Raw genomic sequence first — 20,793 nt, 5'->3', positions numbered from 1 at the left:
TTTCTATATTCTTCAGTTAGTTTTATCTATTTTAATAGTTTAATTTCAAATACATTAATAAATATAAAAATTTATTATAATTAAAATTTATTTTAGCAAGAGCGATTAATCGTATTTATGTTATTTCTCGACGAAAATTATGCAATTTGCAGTTTGCCTTTAATTTTCGGCGACGTCAAAAGAATCGTCACGAATTCACGCCAGTCACAAGATAATGATGATCAGTCAAGACTTTTATGGAATCTCATTATAATGAACAGGTAGTAGAAATTGTATATTATGTATATATTACACATTTTCCATTATTTTAAAAGCGAACAGAACGAATTACTAATGTACTTGCAAGTGCACGATAAAGTTTTGGAATGGATGACATTGAATGATGAAGCGAGGCAATTTAAAAGCGATTCTAGCGAAATTAACTATGCAATTATTGAGAGACATTGATGTCATATTTTTTAATATAGAAATGATTTAGTGCTTGTATAAATTAATATCGCTATTCGTAGCATTATTGTCTTTGTTAAGAGAAATACATTAATATTACTATTCATTTTTTATACAGAATTTAACATTCTTGAGACAGAAACAACGCTCCATCTTTTTAATATAATATTATCATATTTGTTATCTATAATTAAAAAAGTCACACTTGAAATGAACGAAGGAACAAGATTTTACCATATTTATTCGTCAGAATTCTCTGCTTTCCGATTGTTGTAACTCTAATGTATTTAATAGAGATAGATATATAGATGCATTCCCCGAGATATTGCAAATTTACTTATATTTATTGCATCTAAGGATAATAGTCGGATTATCATGTAGGTACAGAGTTCACTTAGGTAAATCGAAGAATGCATTTTTAGAGTCGTTGAAGACAGCGCCGAGCAGGAGTGTTCATACGCCGACGTCGTATTGCGACAAGTGCGGAGTTACATTTACGACACAGCACGCTCTTCTGCGACACATCACATCCAAGCACGAGGACTCTCCTAACTCCGCGGTTTATTGCAACATTTGTCAGCGCGTCTTCAAGACCAAGTGGAGCCGGGCGACACATAATAGCAGATACCACAGAAACTGACCAGAAAATCGCCGATTTTCGCACGAAATACGACTATAATGTTACATCACATTTTGTAATTCAGAATATCTCAACTCTATATTCCTGCAAATATTCGTTTTATTTTCAATTTTAATAGTTTACGTGAAAATAATTAACTTTGCGGCATTTATTTTCATCAACTTAATGAGAAAATTTGGAGGAAAAACGATATGTATGTTGACAAAGCATCCTATTGTTAAAAAAAATTATTTATTTATAAAGTGATAAATATGATTTTTAAATTATATAAATGTAGAGAGACTAGATATAAGATAGAAGGAAAAGTAATTGTAATAAACTATTATTAATTAGTATATTAATTTTCATCGAATATGTAGAATATTTATTAAAATCATAGAAAACAATCTTTAAATTCTATAGAATTTGGATCCGGTTTTTTATTTTCTTCTTGTCAAAATTATATTTTCTGCAAAATTATTAGATTAACACAGAAGAAAAATAAATAATGTTTTATATACTTGATGTTTTGCATCTACTTATTTCCTTTATATATTACTTGTTATAATTAAAACATTCATAAAAGGTTATACTGTTTCTTACTAATGACTTCTTTCTTTAAATTTAAAATCGTAAGTCATTGTTTGAATCTCATATCATAATATCTCTAACATGAGAAAATAATCATAAAATGTAATTTAAAAAATAACTGGAAAATAACAAAGATCACATATATATTATACTTTTTGTTATATGAAAAACTAATTTTTGAAATAGAAACACTTGTCATCTTTTTACGATTAAATTATATTTTATTAAATATTTATTTAGATTATAAAGATCACGTATGTTCTACGTTATTCCATTACATAGAATAACATAGATTTTCTTTGAGCGCAGATGCACATACATCAGCGATGAACATGCTGTTTTTCCAGTTTTTTTTTGCCTATTGATCTTACATTTATTTAATATCGTCTCCTGTTCATTTATAAACGAGGAATGTAATTGCAGCCTCCTCTCAATGCAAGTACCAAATGTAGCACTGAACCGCCCTGGACTTTATAATCTTGTGCCGTCTTTTCATCGTTCCTAATATAAAAATACAATATTTCGTATTAATTTCAGGTTTATTATTTGCATTTGAATCTCAATAATGTTATATATAAATAAAATAGTTTTTTTAACATATAAAAAAATTAACATAATTAACCCATATATCTTATATTTTTTTATTTAAAAGAAAATGCGTGATTAAAAAACAAGCATGATTTTATACATGCATATATATATATATATATATTTGTTTTATTTAAAAAATCTAACCAAGTATAAAGCATCCATTAAGAGCAGCATGGATATTATTAAAGAAATAGAGATTACAGCAAAGCACATCATATAGTAAGTAAATCAATGCTATGAGGAAATGCAGAGTATATATATTGAAAGACTCAAAGAAAGAATCCTATTACTGTTGCGTTTGTTATATCATCAGTATGAATTGCAAGCTACAGAAATTTGATTTTGTGAAATAAAACTGATACATGTATAAAATATATGCATATACATACAATATGTAAATATTTATACGTACATTTGTTTACCAGAGAATATTAATCGCTGTTGCTGTGGTGGTATTCCTTCCTTCTCTTCTACTCTTTCTTTAATTCTTTCTACCTTGTCAGTAGGTTCTATATCTATTTCAATCTAAAAGAATTACATGATTACAATTTATAAATACACACATATTTATTAAAAATATAGTTATTTATTGTAATTAAATTTGCATCCAAGATCTATTAAAAATGATATTTAAAAAAAATAATTAAAATGAGATAGGACTCTCAATGATTAAAAAATTCAACATATTGACAATTTTCTTTTAGTTAATATAAATTAGTTATTTCTAGGTGATAAGATATTCAATCTTAATGGTATTCATTTTTGCCTAACAACATTATTAGTATCCTAAAGTTATCAATGATATTGTAAATCAATACTTTGGTTTAAAATTTATAACACATTCTAATTGTGCATGTATAAGTAAGATTATGTGCCTATTTATGAAAAAATATAAGGCTTTCAAGGACTCAAAATAAACGCTTTTTCAGATAATAGACTTAGACTTAGAATATTGTTGTTCTCATCGACAAAGAGTATCCAATAGTTCTTGTAATAATAAAATTAACCTAATTTTGAATACTCATTTCGCAACAACTACGATATATCATTTGATTTGACAAAATTCTTTAGTTTTGAGATACTTGCCTCTTTTCCAGTGAGAGTCTGAAACAAGATTAAAATTAATGTTATAACATACCGGTGAATTATGACGCAGCGAATCTGTCGGATCCGCAAAATTACCTTCACTTTTATCAACATCTTTCCGCTATCGCTGTGTACGTTAAATTATTGCAGTTTTCAGTTATCACCGGCTGAAACTTGTCGACACTATAAAAAAATCAACGTAAAGTTGAACGGCAAAAAGTGTGGTTATTATTGAAGGATTAATCCAAACCGACCTAACCCAATTTCAAGTGTACACGTGTCGCCGTCTATTGGTAACGAATGGTATTAATAGGTATAAAATTGTGTATACTCTTTTTGAATTATCATAGATTTGTTTTATTCAAAAATTCTTGTATTGATGTTAACTTATCGCAGGTTTTTATATATACTTTAATGGAAAATAAAATTATATTTTATTGACGTTTATACATTTCTTGAAAAATATAGACTAATAAACTCTTAGATACACAAATATCACATTTTGGACTTTTGAACTTATTTCTTTGTTATTGTTAATGTAAAACATTAAGTATTATAAAACCCTGGACAAGAAATTATAAATTCAAGTTGTGAAAACATTTATCACAACTGTATGTCAGTATAAATGTACTGATAAAAATTGTGCAAAATTTAAAAATGAATTTTGGAGCTCTTAATGATCTGTCACAAGCTTAAGTTTTTCTTCTTGAGCTACCAATTGATTCTTGATTTTCTGTAATAATTCCTTCTTCACAGAATCTGGTACGAGTGTCCGAGCTCTGGTTGTCACTGCTGATAACAAGGTATCGTAAGTAATGTCATGACCGTGTTCCTTTATCAATTCCTTTGAGATTAACTTTACTTGATCTCGCCATCCACATTCAATCAGCCTACGTCTCAATAATTCTTTTAGTCTAGAAATAAGAAAACACTTCAATGCAATACTATAATTATTGAACAATGATTGCATTTAATAGAATCTGCTCACAATTTATTTATTAATTTTATATAATTAGCTATGTGATAAAAATGTTAGAGTTAATTGTAAAAGTATTTCTCATGTTGCTGAGAATATTTGTTATTTTGCAAAAATAATATAGATAGCAATTTTAATTTTGTAAACAAAATTTAAGCAATTGACTATTATATGTTTATTTATAATATACTTACCCATCGCGATCGCCTACCATTACTAATCTCTGATGTAGTGCAGTCTTCATTAATCTCAATTTATTAAATAATTCAATTTGTCGTTTCCTTTGTTCTGTAAATTATTTATTTTCTATGTTAGATAACAATTCAAAGTGATACTTTAATCTTTATCGGACCTTATTTTGCCACTTTAACCTTAAACTATTCAACTACTAGACTTTAATCCCAGTATTTCTGGAGGGATCAATAAAGTTCAAGCCGGTATTTCAATTCTTAAACTTGTCCAAGACATTGATTGCTTGTTACATAAACAAGAATCCAAAATAATCTTTATTCGGTTACCTTTCTGATAGGATATTGAAGATACTTTCTACATATTTAATCTATATATATGATATATATAAAAAGTATTTTTCTCAAACGGTCATAATTCAAAAAAAATATGTCAACACGAATTCTCCGGTTCTTGCGCAGCACTTTGTTTTGAAAGTTTATTTTTAGTAATATTTTTCGAGTATTAGTATGTAAATTTGATCTTATTGTCATACAAGTGTTAACAACGCGTGATAATGAAAACAATACAATTTGAATATAATCTGATATAATCTGAATATGATATCAGCTGATGGCCGAAAAGAAGAATATTATTGTACATCGATTAGTTTGTATTTAGTTTCAAAAGAATCTTTATTAAACAATATAAGTTCTTTTGGAAAATTTAATATAAATTTTGTGAAATATTCTTTTTTAAATATTTGCACATATATAAATTTGTATATTTTTACTATATTAATTATTAATATTAATACATATACATTTATATATATACATATAAATATTATGGCATCAATAATATTAAGTCGTATTCTTCAAAAAAGATACTTAATCATACCAAATACATATAGTCTTAGTGTTATCTCTAAACACAATGCTTGGTATTCAACGAAGAAATCTTTAACTAACGTTGAATCCAATGAAACCGACAACAAGGTACAGATTGGTACAGCAGAAGTAGGTAGGTAAATTTCACTTGATCTATATCATTATTATACATATTATATATGTTTTTCTTGTCTTTTTTTCAGTCAAAGAAAACCTGAAATCTGCTGGACAATTAGGAATCATAATAAGTGGCATTGGAATTACGGCTCTCATATTGTATACTTTATTTTCTGAATTATTCTCCAGTGAAAGTGTGGATGCTATCTATAGCAAAGCTCGAATACGTTGCATGGAACATCCAAAACTTATAGACTTGCTTGGAGCTCCTATAAAGGCTTACGGGGATGAAACAAATCGTAGACGCAGGAGACGTATCAGGTATATACATATATATATGCTCAATAACTTTTTTAAAATATATATAAAATATCAGTCACTTTTATATATATATTTGTGCACTCTTACATAAATAACGAATTTTGACTATTTATATCAATTATTTGATCAATTTGATACTTTATTAAAGTATCAAAATTGACAATATTTGATATTTTATAATATTTGAATATTTATAATTTTAAATACGTATAAAACAGCTCTTTAAATATTATTTTAAGAATATAAACAATATTTGGAATAATATATTTTCTTTTGTTTATCTTTTTTCAGTCATATGTATTACATTAAGGATGGTATCGAATATATGAAACTGAAGTTTTATTTAGAAGGAACAAGAAGACGTGGAACAGCATTTGCAGAAGTAAAGAAAGTAAGTTTGGATTTGTGAAAATAATAATATATATTTATAGAATTATTCTATTTTAATTACAGAATGAATCTAATAAATATGAATATTCATATTTATATGTTATGGTGAATCATTTTGGGGTAATTAAAATAGAACCTAATGAAGATGTTGCAGATATGCAGCAAAATAAGGATTTATATTAGATTTTAATTAATTTATAAGAGAGAAAAAAAGATCATTGAGTATTATTTATCATATAATATATATATTGAGATATATGTAAATAATATTTTATATATTATTTGTATATTGTTAATATGTATGTACATGTATGTAGGTAATGTAACCTTTATATGAATGTTTTATACAAGTGGTCTTTTCTGCTTACATATAGGGTTTATTTTATTTACTTACATTTTTTATTTTAATTTTTTTTAATTTTTTGTTAGAGTGGAATAACAGAAAATTGCTAAATGCTGATTAATCATTGTTTATTAGAGTATAAAACTTAAAAAGCAATTTAAAAAAATTTCAATATTCTTTTTTACAATCTCATTCTTATAGTTATATATAACATATATATATATTTTTTTATTGATGTGTGACAAACTATCTAGTTAGAATTTAGAGAAAGAATTGTCATTTTATATATTTCTACCCTAATTTCGATTCCAATGATGATTAGAGGAAGGCTCGCAGCATATTGTGGCGTGTTCTCGCCACGGAAACGGAACTGAATGAGTTACGAAATTCGAAGAACAAATTCTTATGTGACATGTTACGTGGACGCTAAAAATATGCATTATCCTTGCATTATCATTTACTCGTGCCGTCACGAGTTTATGTGCGTTTAACAGTGTATATGTAGACGTTATCAGACGTCAATAATTATTAATTACAATTAATATATACATATGATATGACATGTCGTATAATAATACAACTTGTTCTCTCCTCACATTATCATAAATTATGTCAATTTATTATTACGCTTATATTATACAACATATATATTGTATACATACGTAAAAATGTCTCTAAAGAATAAGAAAATTTAACAGTAATTATTTGACTTTTTTTATTGTTATTTTTAATATCGTTAACGTGTAAAAATATCTTTAAAGAAGAGAAGTTAAAGTAATTAACTTTTTTCATTATTACTTTTTAATATCAATAATGAGCAATATATTTAAATTAATATTTTGTTTCATAATAATATCGATTTTCTTTTATTCAAAAATAAACTTTAAAACTTTGTATAAAAGAAAACTATGCATATAAAAAGAATCCCTCTTTATCTGTATAATAATTATACCTATAGAGGGGAAATAGTTACGTGTATTTATAGTGTTTTACAAATGATTAGAATAAAAAACAAATAAAAAACTAAGCAGCTATATAATCGAGTAATTAACGAGCGTAGCATCCACCGCAGAAAAATATATACTGCAATTGGATCGTTGTAAATACATATCAAGGTACACAATTCACAGTGCCCACGTTAACATATTCGCATATCATTACTGTTAGCCGTCTTTCCTAAAAGTTAACCGAAGGTTGGCGGGAGATATACTATCGTTTGCTTCACTGCAGCTGATTCTTACTGACAGTCGTCCGACAACCAGCACGGAGACTAATACGTTATTTCAATCATCTCGCACACACGCATTCGAGATGTGCATAGTGACGTGACACGTGCAACGTTATTTGTGAAAGAAAAATACTTCAGATTGTGTGTTTTGCAGGTACGCAGTTATCAATTTTATTTCAAAGATATTAGATATAATCATAGAAAAATTATATGTACATTTATTTGATAAAAGTAATTTGATAAAAAAATTTTAATATTTATAGTTTACAATTATTGAAAACTTTATGAATTTATTTGCAAATATACAAAAAATCATTTACCACATCTATTCTTAAATCTAAAAATATGTAAATAAGCCCCTTTCTTTCTTTATATATGTATGTATAATATGTATATGAATTTTTAGTAAATTTGTAAGATAACAATTAAAGCTGTACATATCACATTTATTTGTATATATTATATTTTATATTTTTGTATATATTATATTTTTTATTACATTAATGCACATAAAACATTTGATTAAAAATTATTTAATAAAAATTATTAAAATAATATCATAATGAAATATGGCAAAAATATTTTTCAATTTTAATTTTTTTGTTTGAAAATATCACACGATGAAATATTTCATGATTGAGTAAAATTGTATATATAAATGTCTTTATGTGAAATTCAAAAAGCAAAGAGACTCGTATTATACAACGCAATAAATAAAAATAATACAAGACCAACTTATACGAGCAAAAGAATAGGTGTGATATAATAAATTCAAATTTATTTATAAATCATGAACTTAAAATTATGTAAAGAATTTAAGTTCAAATTTTTAAATATAAATTTAACATATATAAGACAGGCAATAAGAGCCAAATCGCGGATGACAGTGCGTTATCCTAAACGAAACTAAATTTTTTCGTTTAGGATAACGCACTGTCATCCGCGATTTGGCTCTTATTGCCTGTCTTATATATGTTAAATTTATATTCAAATTTTTAATTTTATGTAAGAATTTAAGTTCATGATTTATAAATAAATTTGAATTTATTATATCACATCTCTATTCTTTTGCTGGTAAGTTGGTCTTGTATTATTTTTCTTTATGAAATACTACTCTTATTATACTTATGAATCAATGGGTCATTTGTATCTCGTTTTAAAGGTCTCCGTTTTCACTGTTCATGATTAAATGTGTGTTTGAGACTTACTTAGACTTAATTATTGCATTGAAATTTATATTTTCCTTCAGTTTTTTAGAAATATTTAATTTTTTTATAGTGATTCTTATTTATAAACATATTTAAGTTATGCGTAACTTTATATTTTTTATGCTTGTTTTCTGACAATTGATAAAATAAAAAAAAATTGTCAAAGATTTGTAAAATAATAAATAAATTAATTAAACACAACATTTTTATTTTTATAGGTATGATTCATATGTATATGGATCAAGAGACCACATAGAAGACTTACGGATAACGTCTGCATTCCTCTCGATTATTAAAATGATGAAAAAATATTGCTCGTGTTCGTGTCTTTCCGGATTCAGAGCCGTGTTCAGGCCCCAACATATCAGACCTCCGCAGATACCACGACCGCCTACAACTATTGGCCCTGGTAAGTTAATCTTGTGTTAAAATGATTGCTAATTGCTAATTAAATGTATTAGCAATAAAAAATATGGAAAATTATAGCATTTAAAAAAAATAATTAAATGCAATATGTGTATATGTATATGATATATAATAACAGTTTTTGTGTGTTAAAGTGAACGCTGTAATATTATTACATATGCACGTATTGCATTACATTCGTACTGAAGAAATTCTAATTATAACGCTATTATTAATGTTGATTAAAAGTTTGAGAGAGGAGTATAACTTTTCGAATAGATTATGTCTTTAATGTTTTCTCGAGGCGAGCGCAGCTAAATATTCTTGCGAGATTACGATTATCTGCATATCTACCGAAAGTTTGGATTGCAGTAAGAGAAAAGTTAAAAATTGGAAAAGAGATAAGAATATTGCCTTACTTGTTTCCCCGTTCGAAATATAGTTCTTGCGTGCTTGAATTTACGTCTTGTTAACATGATAAATTTTTATAAAATCTCGATAGATTTCCGACCTTTTATCTCGCATCGTTAAAATGAGACGATCGTCGATACAGAAATAGAAATAATTACGTATTTAATATGTTTCATTGAAAGCTATAATTAATTTATGCGTCATTAATATATCTCATTGCATATATAATTTAAAAATTAAAGTAGATAGATAATCATTGTTATATTATTAAAGCTAATTGAATAGGATATTTTTTTTTTAATTTTAAAGTTGTAATTGATGCAATAATTGCATTCAATGACCTTTCGTCATTTTTGCCAAACGAGATTTCGCAAAGTTCACGATTAAATGAATCTCGATAAAGAGAAGGGGTACATCTTGAGATGTATTTGCCCTGACACGTAGCCAATTGACCCTTTGAGGACGGAGTTCGCGCGCGAGGGCGGGATGAAAATCAATTAATATAAAACGGGGAGATAAGAGGCGAACGTCTGCGCGACATGAATCACGAACGCGTAAAATAATGCGGCCCGTATTGCACGTCTAAAAGTAAATCGTGACGGAGGTACGTGCCCGATCGAGATAATACAAGATGTAATATTTAATGAAAGCTTCCGATTTTCCCATCTAGATTAGACGAATTATCGTGAATTATCATGCACAAACATTTTAGCTTCTTTATTTTGCGATTTTCTGATTTTATTTAGAAATGTGGTGGCTTTTGTTCATTAACACTTTGTGAAATTACTGGTATATAAATTATAAATTTTACAAATGGATTTTTAAACGAGTTTCGAAATTATATTTTGTTTAACTGTACAATATAAATACGCTAAAGGATTATATGTTAATTAAACTATAACGAGATTTCTTTATTTGAACACGTGCGGTGGTAAAGGATTGAGTAATCAAAACATTTAGTTAAGAAGTAAAGTGCTTTTCCGGTATACTTTAAAGCTTATTTTCAGAATATCGGTCAGGGATAAGATGTTGTGTTCCATAGGCTTGAAATATAACACATGCTAAGAAAACGTGAAGAAAAATTTAATAAATGATTTTGATATTACGATGAAAAATACAGCAAATATCTAATATTGTACTATACAGGATGTATTTAAATAAATGTAAAAAATTTTAGGAGATGATTCTTTGTCGAAAATTAAGGAAGGTTTCTTATATAAACATATACTCATATTCCTCTTTGAGAAGTTACACTTTTCTAAAGAGGGAGGTAAAAATTAAGTTTTTATCTTTTTTCTCAAATTTTAGACAAATTAAAAAAATGAAACCTGGTGAATATTTTCTATTTCATTTTTTAAATTTGTCTAAAAAAACTGAATTTTTACCTCCCTCTTTAAAAAAGTGTAACTTCTCAGGAAATAATATAAGAGATATTTATATATATAAGAAACCCTTCTTAATATTCGACAAAGAATCATCTAAAATTTTTCGCACTTATTTAGATACACCCTGTATATATGATGATATCATCATCATCATTATCATAATTATAATAAAAAAAAATCGCAATCGTTTTGAATTTGATACGTCAACGGTGATTTTATTATTGCGGTAGAGTTAAAAGTAATAAATAATTGACAAAAGATGAATATATAATTAACATACGTAGGCGTGAAGATTTTTATCCGTGTATTCGTAGCCTCGAATCTCAAATATTGTTAATTTGGTGATGATATTCTGTTATGAAATACTAACTTCAAATTAATGAAAGAATATAACATTGCAAAATAAAATGTAGTAGTGGCAAATGTATATTTTTCACTGTCTAGATTTGCAATTATTTTTTTACGTTTGCGATATATAGAACATTTAAGAAATTCAATAATATAAATGCGAAGAAACGTAAGAATAAAGTATTTACAATTAGAAGAAAATTATATTCTCTCACGTTCTTGACAGGGAGCTTTGTGTTTTGACAAGCAGCTGATCGATTTGTAAATAAACGCAAATTGCGATCAATGTAACACGTAATTTGTTCTTTGCTCAAGCATACTCGCGATTTATCGTTCTCTGCTTAAGAAAATATATGCTGGAGCAGATGGGAAATTGACTTCTGTCTCTCTCGCGAAACGCCGACCTTCATTAAACAGTAACGTCTTAGATTATGTACATTTAAAACGGTTGTATCATTCATTATCATTAGATCATTTTGTATCAGTGTATCTACAATCTATATATATGATTATATCTGTTTGTTTCAAACATTATTTATTCTTCGCTGCATAAATATGCGCGATGTCTATTAATTCTTTTAACAAAGATATGTGTGTATGTGCATATTAATCAATTATGCATTATTGAAAAAAAATTGTTAACTTGTCTGAACCGTTCAACTAAATTATTACCATTTTATTAATTGAATGTGTATTAGTATTTAAATCAAACGTTTTGTTATATTTAATATATAATATTTAATTTAAATATTTTTATATGTTCAATTAACAAAATAATATTCAGTTGAACGATTTAATAACTTTCTTCAGTGTGTAAAAATCAATATGTTCTGTTAAAGAGAAAAAATTGTATCATACATAATTCTTTCACATTTCTAAAATTAGCTCTTGAATTTATATTAAAGAATATTTCTCAGTCTCATGCTGTCATGAATGAAAAGGAAATTATGCAAACGGCGCGATGATGTCATTTTCGCTGAAATATAAGTTCACGTTTTTATCAGCACTTTTACTCGAATAATTCTAAATAAATCTGGACCTGTTTTTCAATAGTTTAAAAAATAATTTTTCAATGAATATAATTTATGTTGTTTTAATGCACGAAAATGTAAGGAGCTTTTTCTTTCGTGGATCGCAAGTTGATCGGCAAAATTAGTCATGAAAGTTTTGCGTCGACTCTCTCATACTTTCGTAATTACTCGTTCGAGACTTTCAATCGGGGATTCTCGTCATTAAGTCACGCTTTTCTAGATAACTTATTCCGTTGACTCATTCTCTTCTATGTATAAATAGCATACACGACGTGATGCATACAAGCTACTGATTTTTGCTTCTCGACGCGGATATATTATACCAGTAGAAGACGGCGTTTCTCTGATGCCAGTTAATTAAGATATCTTGATATGCATCTACGAGAGCATCAACAAGTTGCTCGCCGAGAGTATCTTGTTCGCGCATGCTTTAGGTGTGTAAAATGCATTCCAACAGGAATTATAATTGCATCTCTTGAATGACATATGTATATTGACATATACATGTGCACAATGATAAATGCATCGTAAGAACGTATGAAAGATTCTTTTCAATCTTAATTATTCCACGTTTATTATTGTTGAAAAAATAAAATTTGTAATGTAAAGTAGCATTTTAAATAAAGAGTTAATAGATCTTTATTTTTTACTTACAATTAGTTTCAAATTGGTTTCACGTTAATAGAGCTTAATTAAACGCGAAATAAGACTATTAACCCCGTTAATCTTATTAATTTTTTGTCTTAAAAAAGACCAATTTCTTAAATTGATCGAAAAAAAATCGATCTATGACGAAAAACCACGAGTGATGTCAGTCTGCAGCAATCTTATACTTGGCCGAGTTCTCGTTGTTATTTTTGTTCGGAAATACAATATCCTTACGCACATGTCTGTGATATGAATCCCATTATTGAGTCATTTGAATATCATCATTTTCGTATTAAGACTGATGAAATAATAAACGGGTCATAACGATGATTAGAGCGCGTATTGTTATTTGCGAATTTTTACTAATAAAACAAGTAATTGCATAATCTTATTTTGTTCAAACTGCATCTTAAAATAAGTACGTAAAAGAGTTTAAAATAATATAATTATAATTCCTGTTGGTTAATTATAAAGCAGTCATATTATTTCATTGATGTTCACAAATGTAAGAATTAGTTTAAAAGAATCGATTTTAATTAGGTACCTATATCTATTTTAATCTCACTTTGTTATATATATCATATAAATTGAGTTTATCTCTGATATATGTAATTTTAGAACATTTATATTGTTTTTTAAAAACCTGACTCAAAGCTACAGTCTCCACGTATATTTTAATTTTCAGCATTAAATATTTTATAAAAAAATTATTATTTACGTTTTTAATTACATATATAAACTTTATTCAAATAAATTTTACTGTACGTTTATCGTTGAATTAGTCTTTCGTTTTTCGTTAAATAATAATGCATTAATTATTAATTTATGTCTTAAGCAACACCTTGAGATTAATTTATGCAGGTGAAAGTGGGTAACTTTTATGAATTGCTTACAATGACAATGTGTCAGCATAGGGAGTAATAGATACGTATTAAAACAAGAAGGGCACTTCTTCAAATGTGTGTGATTGTCGCAAATTGCTTTGACTTTACGGTGCACACCTTGTCTTTCCGTAAATGGTAAAACTTGATTTTTACTTGACCTGAAATCCCGCAAATTGATTAGCTATTGATTAGCTATTGATACTGATTAGCTATTGATTTTAGAATATTAAACTGTAACATCAGAAATGGTAATTACAAGTTGATGGTGATAAAATAATTTCTTGCTTATGTTTAGATATATATAAGTTGGTATACGAGAATAAAAATTACATTGATTGATGTTCAGTTGATTGAATCGGTTAAATGAAAATTAAATAGCTAAAATATATAATTTTACAGTGATTTATAATATTTTTAAACAATTAGTAACAACGGCGCTGAGAAAAATTCTTTAATTAATTATTAGGGTTAAATATACTTTAAAAAAGTTCTGTTTATAAATTATTACAATATAATTTTGATTTTATGTATTATATCTTTGTAATATTTCACTGTTTGATTAATGTTGGTGTTAGATAAATTTTGAGATATTTTTTATATTATGTATATTTTAAGATATAAATGAATTTTGATTTTACTATTTGTATACTACGACATTTTAATTGTACATGCAGGAATCTTTCTCGTACGATATTTCACAATAATCAATGGGAATGTAAAAGGAAGCGATGTTTGCTATTGAAAGATTTGTATGCAATTCAGGTTAATAATTTTTTCTGATTATTAATTATCAATTTACCGTTCTATTTTGTGGGATTTTGTAAGAGGTGCAAATCTTTGTACTCTATTAATAATAGATCATCTTTAATTTCTAATTGGTCGTAATAACTCTTTCAATAAGCATGATTATAGGCTTGTGTTAAATTGATTGCGTAGGCGTGTAATCCTTAAATTACGAAACGTTATTCACATTTCTGTAGGTGTAACTAATTTTCGTGGTCTTATTTGTCGATATATGATTAGAACTTATATGATACTTGCAACATTTTATTTCAAGGAGACATTTGCAAATTTTAAATAAAAAATAGTAAAATATTTGTAGAATTTAAATTGCATATTATAACTCTGAAATTTACAAAATAAGAACACACTTAAATTAAATTGTTAATTAATATTTGAAGTCACATATTGCTATGTTTAATGACGCGTTGTTACAGAAGGATATCATTACTTCGGCATTTGCAATTTGCGTAAGTTACAAATATAACTTTGGACTACTTATGAGAACAATGAGTATTAAGAATGACGCATTATTATAATTTTTTTAAATGCATTATGAGGCGTATAAAGCGGTGGGTTTGTCATTATAGCCATAAGATGTTAATTTTTAATGTCTATTTTATTACGATCCATAAAGTATAATTATATTATTATATAGATTTCATATAAATATATCAGTTTTAAATAAAATTATTTAATAATTTGTTAACTTGATATATTATATCAAATATATTTATTTTAATAGCAATTTTGCTTTTCTTGAGTATAATTTGATTACAATAATTTCAAAATCTTAAATTTATTAAATAAAAAAATTTTATTTAAAAATGATTATTGGTCTAAATTTTAATATTTTATTAAAGAATACAAAAATTGAAATTGTTGTGACATTCTCCAAACACTGCAAATTGTCTAATAAAATTTTATTTAATTTAGTTTAAAAAAATTAAAGAAAGACTTTTATCGACAATATACAATAATCGACAGCAATTATAGATCGCCGTTTGATTTGAAATGAGAATGAAAAGTAGGTGACTCTTTTTTTTCTGTCTCTCCTACTAACGCGGGTGTCACCGATGACGCCATGTATGGTTGCGTTTGGCGTTGCAGCACATTAGTCCTTGAAATTGCTCTTAGAACGCAGCAGCATAAACTACATGTTCTTCCTTCCTTTTTGTCATCAGCTCTTCAGTCATTCAGCGAACTCGCGTTCGGTCTCATCTATGTATCCAGCTTATCGTTCGTTTCCGCAGCCGGTGCAACCGGTGCAACCGGTGCAGCCTAATCGTCGGGGGATGTTTTATAGATTCTACGATCGCTACCGGATATTCAATGATCGGCGTGCCCGACCGTTTCCGTTTAGATTTTATTGTGAGTCCGCGAAAAATTAGAAACAATGTAATATTTAAAGAAAAAATGCATCTTTTAATTGCAAGACGCACTTGTTTTTATATTATACATATTTATTTAATACATTTAAATCAGAAGAAGATTAAATTGTCACATCTATAGCGAAAAAATGAAAAGTGTTAATCATTGAAGTTTTTTTTTTTTTTTTATCAACCGACCAAAGACATAATCTCATTCCCAGAGTTTTACAAATATTTATTATTTAATTATTATTATTATATTTTCTATTGGAATATAATTCTTTTTTGCATGTCTTTATATTGCATTATGACTGATTACACAATTTTTTTTCAAACATGTTCATTCATAGGGGAAGATTTTGGCGTTCCAGTATTGACGGTCCACAATGTAGATCCTTGCATTGAAGAGAATGGCGAGAATCATCGAACATCCAGATACGAGCTGATGAACCGTCACGATGACAGAGCGAGACTCATCGTTAGACGTGGTCAGGAATTTTATCTGCATCTCAGCCTATCTCGAGACTATATTTCTTCCATCGACGGGATTTCTATCGTCTTCACTTTAGACGGTATCGAAAGACCGCAATACGGACATGGGACACTGGTGGCAACCGCTCTGCTCAATCCTGGAGAGATTTCCGAAGCTGCTTGGCAGACCAGCATTGATGCTAGAGGACAAAATTTCTTAAGGATAAAGGCAAGTCGATGAAAGCGTTACGATGCTGATATGCAGATTTTGTCAGATTTTTTATTATTTAATTTTTGTATAAACATATGATCTTGTAATTATATTTGTATAAAATTAAAAAAAAATATCTCCTTAATAAAATCTGTTGCTTTTAGATTGTAACATCTGCAAATGCGATTATAGGCAAATGGAAAATGGAAATCGATACCAAAAATAAAGAAACTGAAGGGGCTGTCAGTTATACGATGGATCATCCGTTTTATTTAATTTGTAATCCATGGTGCGAAGGTATTTATTCATAAATAGCTTAATTTTTTTTTGTTTTTGAACATAATATCGAGCAATATATCACGCAATTTTTTGAATTTTTATAAAATTCTTAACTCCATAGAAAATTATTATTAAATTATCGAAGAAAGAAAAAATTCTCAACTATATAAAGGAGCTAGGAGGGATTAAAAAAATTGCAATATTAGCGATCTCGAATTTGGTAAAATATTTTCTTTTCAGACGACGTGGTTTATTTGGAAAATGAAGCTGAACGTCAGGAATACGTGCTGGCGGAGGATGGTTTAATTTGGCGCGGCAGTCGTAACCGTTTGCGACCCACTGTGTGGAAGTACGCGCAATTCGAGCGGGACATTCTGGATAGCGCCTTGCACCTGATGAACCAAGTCGGCAAGGTTCGAGTTTCCGGCAGAAACGATCCTATCGTCATAACGCGTTGTTTGTCCGCCGCAGTAAGTTATTTCTCCCGTTGAATTATTTCGAAAAATAATTTTTAAAGCACTTTCTCTCTTTTAAAAATAAAATAAAGTTGCGCAAAAATCAGAATTTTTAGACTGTCTTTTATTAATGCATTATCGGTTTCTAGGTGAATTCTCCCGATGACAACGGGGCAGTGATGGGAAATTGGTCGGACGATTATGACGGCGGCACACCACCTACGAGATGGATGGGCTCGCAAAAAATACTTCAGGAATATTACAAAACGAAGAAACCGGTCAAGTACGGACAATGCTGGGTCTTCTCCGGCGTATTGGCAACAGTTTGTCGCACTCTCGGTATACCTTGTCGAGTCGTGACCAACTACTCGAGTGCGCATGATACTCAGAGCAGTTTGACCGTGGACTACTTTGTGAATGCTGAGGGCAAGATCATGGAAGAGCTTAACAGCGATTCGATATGGTAATTTGAAGGAAAAGAAGACAAATTTTTATTTTCGATAAAAATCAGAAATAAATAATTAAAGACACTTATTTAAATTATCCGAATTTTTATCGTAAAAGGAATTTCCATGTCTGGAACGAGGTGTGGATGAAACGATTGGACTTGTCACCGGATTATTCAGGATGGCAAGTGATCGATGCCACTCCTCAGGAACTGAGCGAAGGCGCGTATCGTTGTGGACCAGCCTCCGTGACCGCCGTGAAGAAGGGCGAAGTTCTACGTCCTTACGATAACGCGTTCGTCTTTGCCGAGGTGAATGCCGACAAGGTTTTCTGGCGTTACAACGGACCTACACAGCCATTGAAACTAGTCCGCAAAGATATGTACGGGTATGTGTGTAATATTTTTCGTACATTGTTAATATTATGTATGTCACTCGTTGATAATTAGTCTAATTAATTTGAATAATTATATGATGGTAATTTTATTACAGCATTGGTCAATTGATTAGTACGAAAGCAGTTGGAAGGTGGACGAGGGAGGACATCACGCACACTTATAAATATCCAGAAAGTAAGAGAATTTTTAATTTTTTTTAAAAATTGTGCAATAAAAAAGAGCGTTATATTATTTAATCAAGAAATAATTTTATAATACAATTCGAAAATATATTGAAAATACTAATACATTAATATGCACATCTAATTGGTTATTAATATGAATATGAATAGTTATAAGAATATGTATAAGAATCATGTCTCGTAATAGAGTCTGATGAAGAACGTGCTGCCATGCTAAAGGCGCTTCGTCAAAGCGAATCTTTATTTAGCCGCTACTATCTCAATGAGGAGTTCAACGACGTCATGTTTACTTTTGAATTGCGCGATGACATCATAATCGGACAGCCATTTAGGTAGTTTATTAATAAAATTAATTTAATAAGTTTGCAATATTTTCTAAATAATATAACAATGTGATAATACAATTTGAATTATAAAATTCTTCAAATTTTCTAATCTATTCTTCCCTAAAATTTATTTTAGAAGACTATCGCTTTTAATGCTTTTATTAAACATTTTTCTTTTATTTTTCGACAGTGTCGTATTATTGATTAAAAATCGGAATTCGATAATGGAGTATCGCGTGTCCGTAATTCTGAGAGTGGAGACTGTGTTGTACACTGGTCGGGTGGGCGATCCGGTAAAGAGATTGCACATCGACAGATTAGTTCGACCAGGAGTGCTCGAGGAAATTCGCATGGACGTTTCTTGGGAGGAATACGGTCCGAGATTGTTAGATCAATGCGCCTTCAACATCGCCTGTCTCGCTACCGTGGAGGACACGAACTTCGAATACTTCGCGCAGGATGACTTTCGCGTTAGAAAACCCGACATTAAAATTACGGTAATTATTTGACTATATATATATATATATACACACATATTATTTATCGAAACTCTTGTCAATAAAAAAAAGAAAGATTAAAAGAAGAAAATAGATATAGTAATAGACGCATATACATCATTTTATATGAAAATTATATTTCGTGATTTAGTTGCATAACGATGCAATCGTCGGTCAAACTCTTAACGCTTCGGCCAAGTTTCGCAATCCACTACCAATTCCTTTGAAGAGAGGTGTATTCCTTATCGAAGGACCCGGTCTAGACGAGCAATTGAAGCTGAAACTATTTGAACCCGTCGAGGTGGACGCGGACGCAGAATGTACCTTCTCTATGATACCGAAGTTAGACGGACGTGCCAGGATAGCGGCGAAATTTTATTCGAAGGAATTGGATGATGTTGATGGACATTCGGACAATTTTATAGTTAAATCGATGAAAATAATCAATGATTTTGAATGATCGTAACATTTTTGAGGATATTTTAAAAGATAATGATAATTTAGCATGTTCTTATATTTTTTATGAATTATATACGTATTAATTGTGCAATAATAATTTTCTAGTATGCAATGAGAAAATGTAACTGTTATAAAATTATGATCATATTGATTGATGCCAAAAGGATTGTAATAGAGTGCAATAACATATACAAAATATAAAAGCTTATACAGAGAGTTAAGAGTAAAATTAAATTCTTTAAAAAAAGAGAAAAATCATAAAAATGAGAATACATTTTTACAATTTTTCTTTTAGCTAAACTAGTATAATATTTAAATAAAACATTTATCTTGCATTATGAAAACTCAAACTACGAGAAACACAAAAGTGTGTTCCTTTATCGATAATAACTCGACTGCGAAAAAGCAGAATTGTAAATACGTAAGATATCAAATAAGATAAATTAAATGCACAATCAAAATTATTTTTAATTTATTAATTATTATTTTTATTTACTATTTTCTATAGTTTTACTGCTATTATTTATGCTATGTGTTCATAGACTGTTTTAAGGAATAACATTTATTATGATAGAGAAAAAGGTTCTAATATAAATACTAATGTAAATAAAGATTAAAGGAAATGGACTAATAAGAATCGGTGCGCATCGGAATTAAAAAGACTTTATTGCAGTGTTCTCTTTATTTATATAGAATGTTTTAATTTTGACGCACCAGCTCTTATTAGCTTATTCGTTTTAATTCTTTATATAACATTTATTTACACGCGTTATTTATGTATGTAAATAAAATAATTTGTGACACATTTATTATTTATGTTTTTACAGTGTTA

General features: G+C 28.5%; 5 protein-coding genes across 7 annotated transcripts in view; 3 read left to right on the top strand and 2 right to left on the bottom strand.

Moving 5' to 3' along the window:
- LOC114934981 (uncharacterized) overlaps positions 1–1,586 on the top strand; it is a 32,234-nt gene extending 30,648 nt beyond the window's left edge. The window contains exon 6 of the mRNA XM_029307717.2: positions 870–1,586. Within this exon, the coding sequence (XP_029163550.1) occupies positions 870–1,087 (218 nt within the window). The 3' untranslated portion in view covers positions 1,088–1,586. The remainder of the gene's footprint in view (positions 1–869) is intronic.
- Positions 1,587–1,855: 269 nt separating this feature from the next.
- On the bottom strand, positions 1,856–3,626 carry Nedd8 (Nedd8 ubiquitin like modifier). Its single transcript, XM_029307721.2, has 4 exons — positions 3,431–3,626; positions 3,335–3,352; positions 2,661–2,773; positions 1,856–2,158 (listed from the first exon to the last, which is right to left on the bottom strand). The coding sequence occupies exons 1-4, from the start codon at positions 3,446–3,448 to the stop codon at positions 2,056–2,058; spliced, it is 252 nt and encodes an 83-aa protein (XP_029163554.1). The 5' UTR covers positions 3,449–3,626; the 3' UTR covers positions 1,856–2,055.
- Positions 3,627–3,744: 118 nt separating this feature from the next.
- Positions 3,745–4,873, bottom strand: e(y)2 (enhancer of yellow 2). Of its 2 annotated transcripts, none has more exons than XM_085485193.1 (3): positions 4,829–4,873; positions 4,505–4,598; positions 3,745–4,248 (listed from the first exon to the last, which is right to left on the bottom strand). In XM_085485193.1, exons 2-3 carry the CDS (start codon positions 4,552–4,554, stop codon positions 4,008–4,010), a joined length of 291 nt encoding a protein of 96 aa, XP_085341319.1. In that variant the 5' UTR covers positions 4,555–4,598; positions 4,829–4,873; the 3' UTR covers positions 3,745–4,007. The 2 variants fall into 2 exon arrangements, with proteins under 2 accessions (XP_085341319.1, XP_085341318.1); XM_085485192.1 differs by lacking the exon at positions 4,829–4,873 and adding an exon at positions 4,663–4,783.
- LOC114935003 (mitochondrial import inner membrane translocase subunit Tim21) lies at positions 4,834–6,925 on the top strand. Its single transcript, XM_029307746.2, has 4 exons — positions 4,834–5,501; positions 5,572–5,806; positions 6,098–6,197; positions 6,260–6,925. The coding sequence occupies exons 1-4, from the start codon at positions 5,099–5,101 to the stop codon at positions 6,377–6,379; spliced, it is 858 nt and encodes a 285-aa protein (XP_029163579.2). The 5' UTR covers positions 4,834–5,098; the 3' UTR covers positions 6,380–6,925.
- A 56-nt stretch (positions 6,926–6,981) lies between these two features.
- On the top strand, positions 6,982–20,770 carry Tg (transglutaminase). 2 transcript variants are annotated; one of them, XM_029307658.2, is made up of 11 exons: positions 6,982–7,921; positions 9,194–9,384; positions 16,588–16,937; positions 17,084–17,216; positions 17,439–17,668; positions 17,803–18,116; positions 18,218–18,487; positions 18,592–18,671; positions 18,867–19,011; positions 19,196–19,502; positions 19,654–20,770. In XM_029307658.2, exons 2-11 carry the CDS (start codon positions 9,273–9,275, stop codon positions 19,960–19,962), a joined length of 2,250 nt encoding a protein of 749 aa, XP_029163491.1. In that variant the 5' UTR covers positions 6,982–7,921; positions 9,194–9,272; the 3' UTR covers positions 19,963–20,770. The 2 variants fall into 2 exon arrangements, with proteins under 2 accessions (XP_029163491.1, XP_029163490.1); XM_029307657.2 differs by lacking the exons at positions 6,982–7,921; positions 9,194–9,384 and adding an exon at positions 16,040–16,238.
- The last annotated feature ends 23 nt before the right edge of the window (positions 20,771–20,793 follow it).

Source organism: Nylanderia fulva, unplaced genomic scaffold (genome assembly GCF_048542155.1).
Source record: "Nylanderia fulva isolate GAGA-0341 unplaced genomic scaffold, ASM4854215v1 Scaffold35, whole genome shotgun sequence".
In the NCBI taxonomy this organism is placed as follows: domain Eukaryota; kingdom Metazoa; phylum Arthropoda; class Insecta; order Hymenoptera; family Formicidae; genus Nylanderia; species Nylanderia fulva.
This window is presented reverse-complemented; position numbering and strand designations above follow the sequence as displayed.

Excerpts from the sequence above, each read along its gene's own strand:
- Nedd8 (XM_029307721.2), bottom strand. Across the intron at positions 2,159-2,660 it reads ATATTCTCTGGTAAACAAAT|GAACGATGAAAAGACGGCAC; the intron begins GTACGTATAAAT and ends TTTTTATATTAG.
- LOC114935003 (XM_029307746.2), top strand. The coding sequence starts at position 5,099 with ATGATATCAGCTGATGGCCGAAAAGAAGAATATTATTGTACATCGATT. Across the intron at positions 5,502-5,571 it reads GATTGGTACAGCAGAAGTAG|TCAAAGAAAACCTGAAATCT; the intron begins GTAGGTAAATTT and ends TCTTTTTTTCAG. Across the intron at positions 6,198-6,259 it reads CATTTGCAGAAGTAAAGAAA|AATGAATCTAATAAATATGA; the intron begins GTAAGTTTGGAT and ends TTTTAATTACAG.
- Tg (XM_029307657.2), top strand. The coding sequence starts at position 16,091 with ATGTATCCAGCTTATCGTTCGTTTCCGCAGCCGGTGCAACCGGTGCAA. Across the intron at positions 17,217-17,438 it reads TTGTAATCCATGGTGCGAAG|ACGACGTGGTTTATTTGGAA; the intron begins GTATTTATTCAT and ends TTTTCTTTTCAG. Across the intron at positions 18,672-18,866 it reads CACTTATAAATATCCAGAAA|AGTCTGATGAAGAACGTGCT; the intron begins GTAAGAGAATTT and ends GTCTCGTAATAG.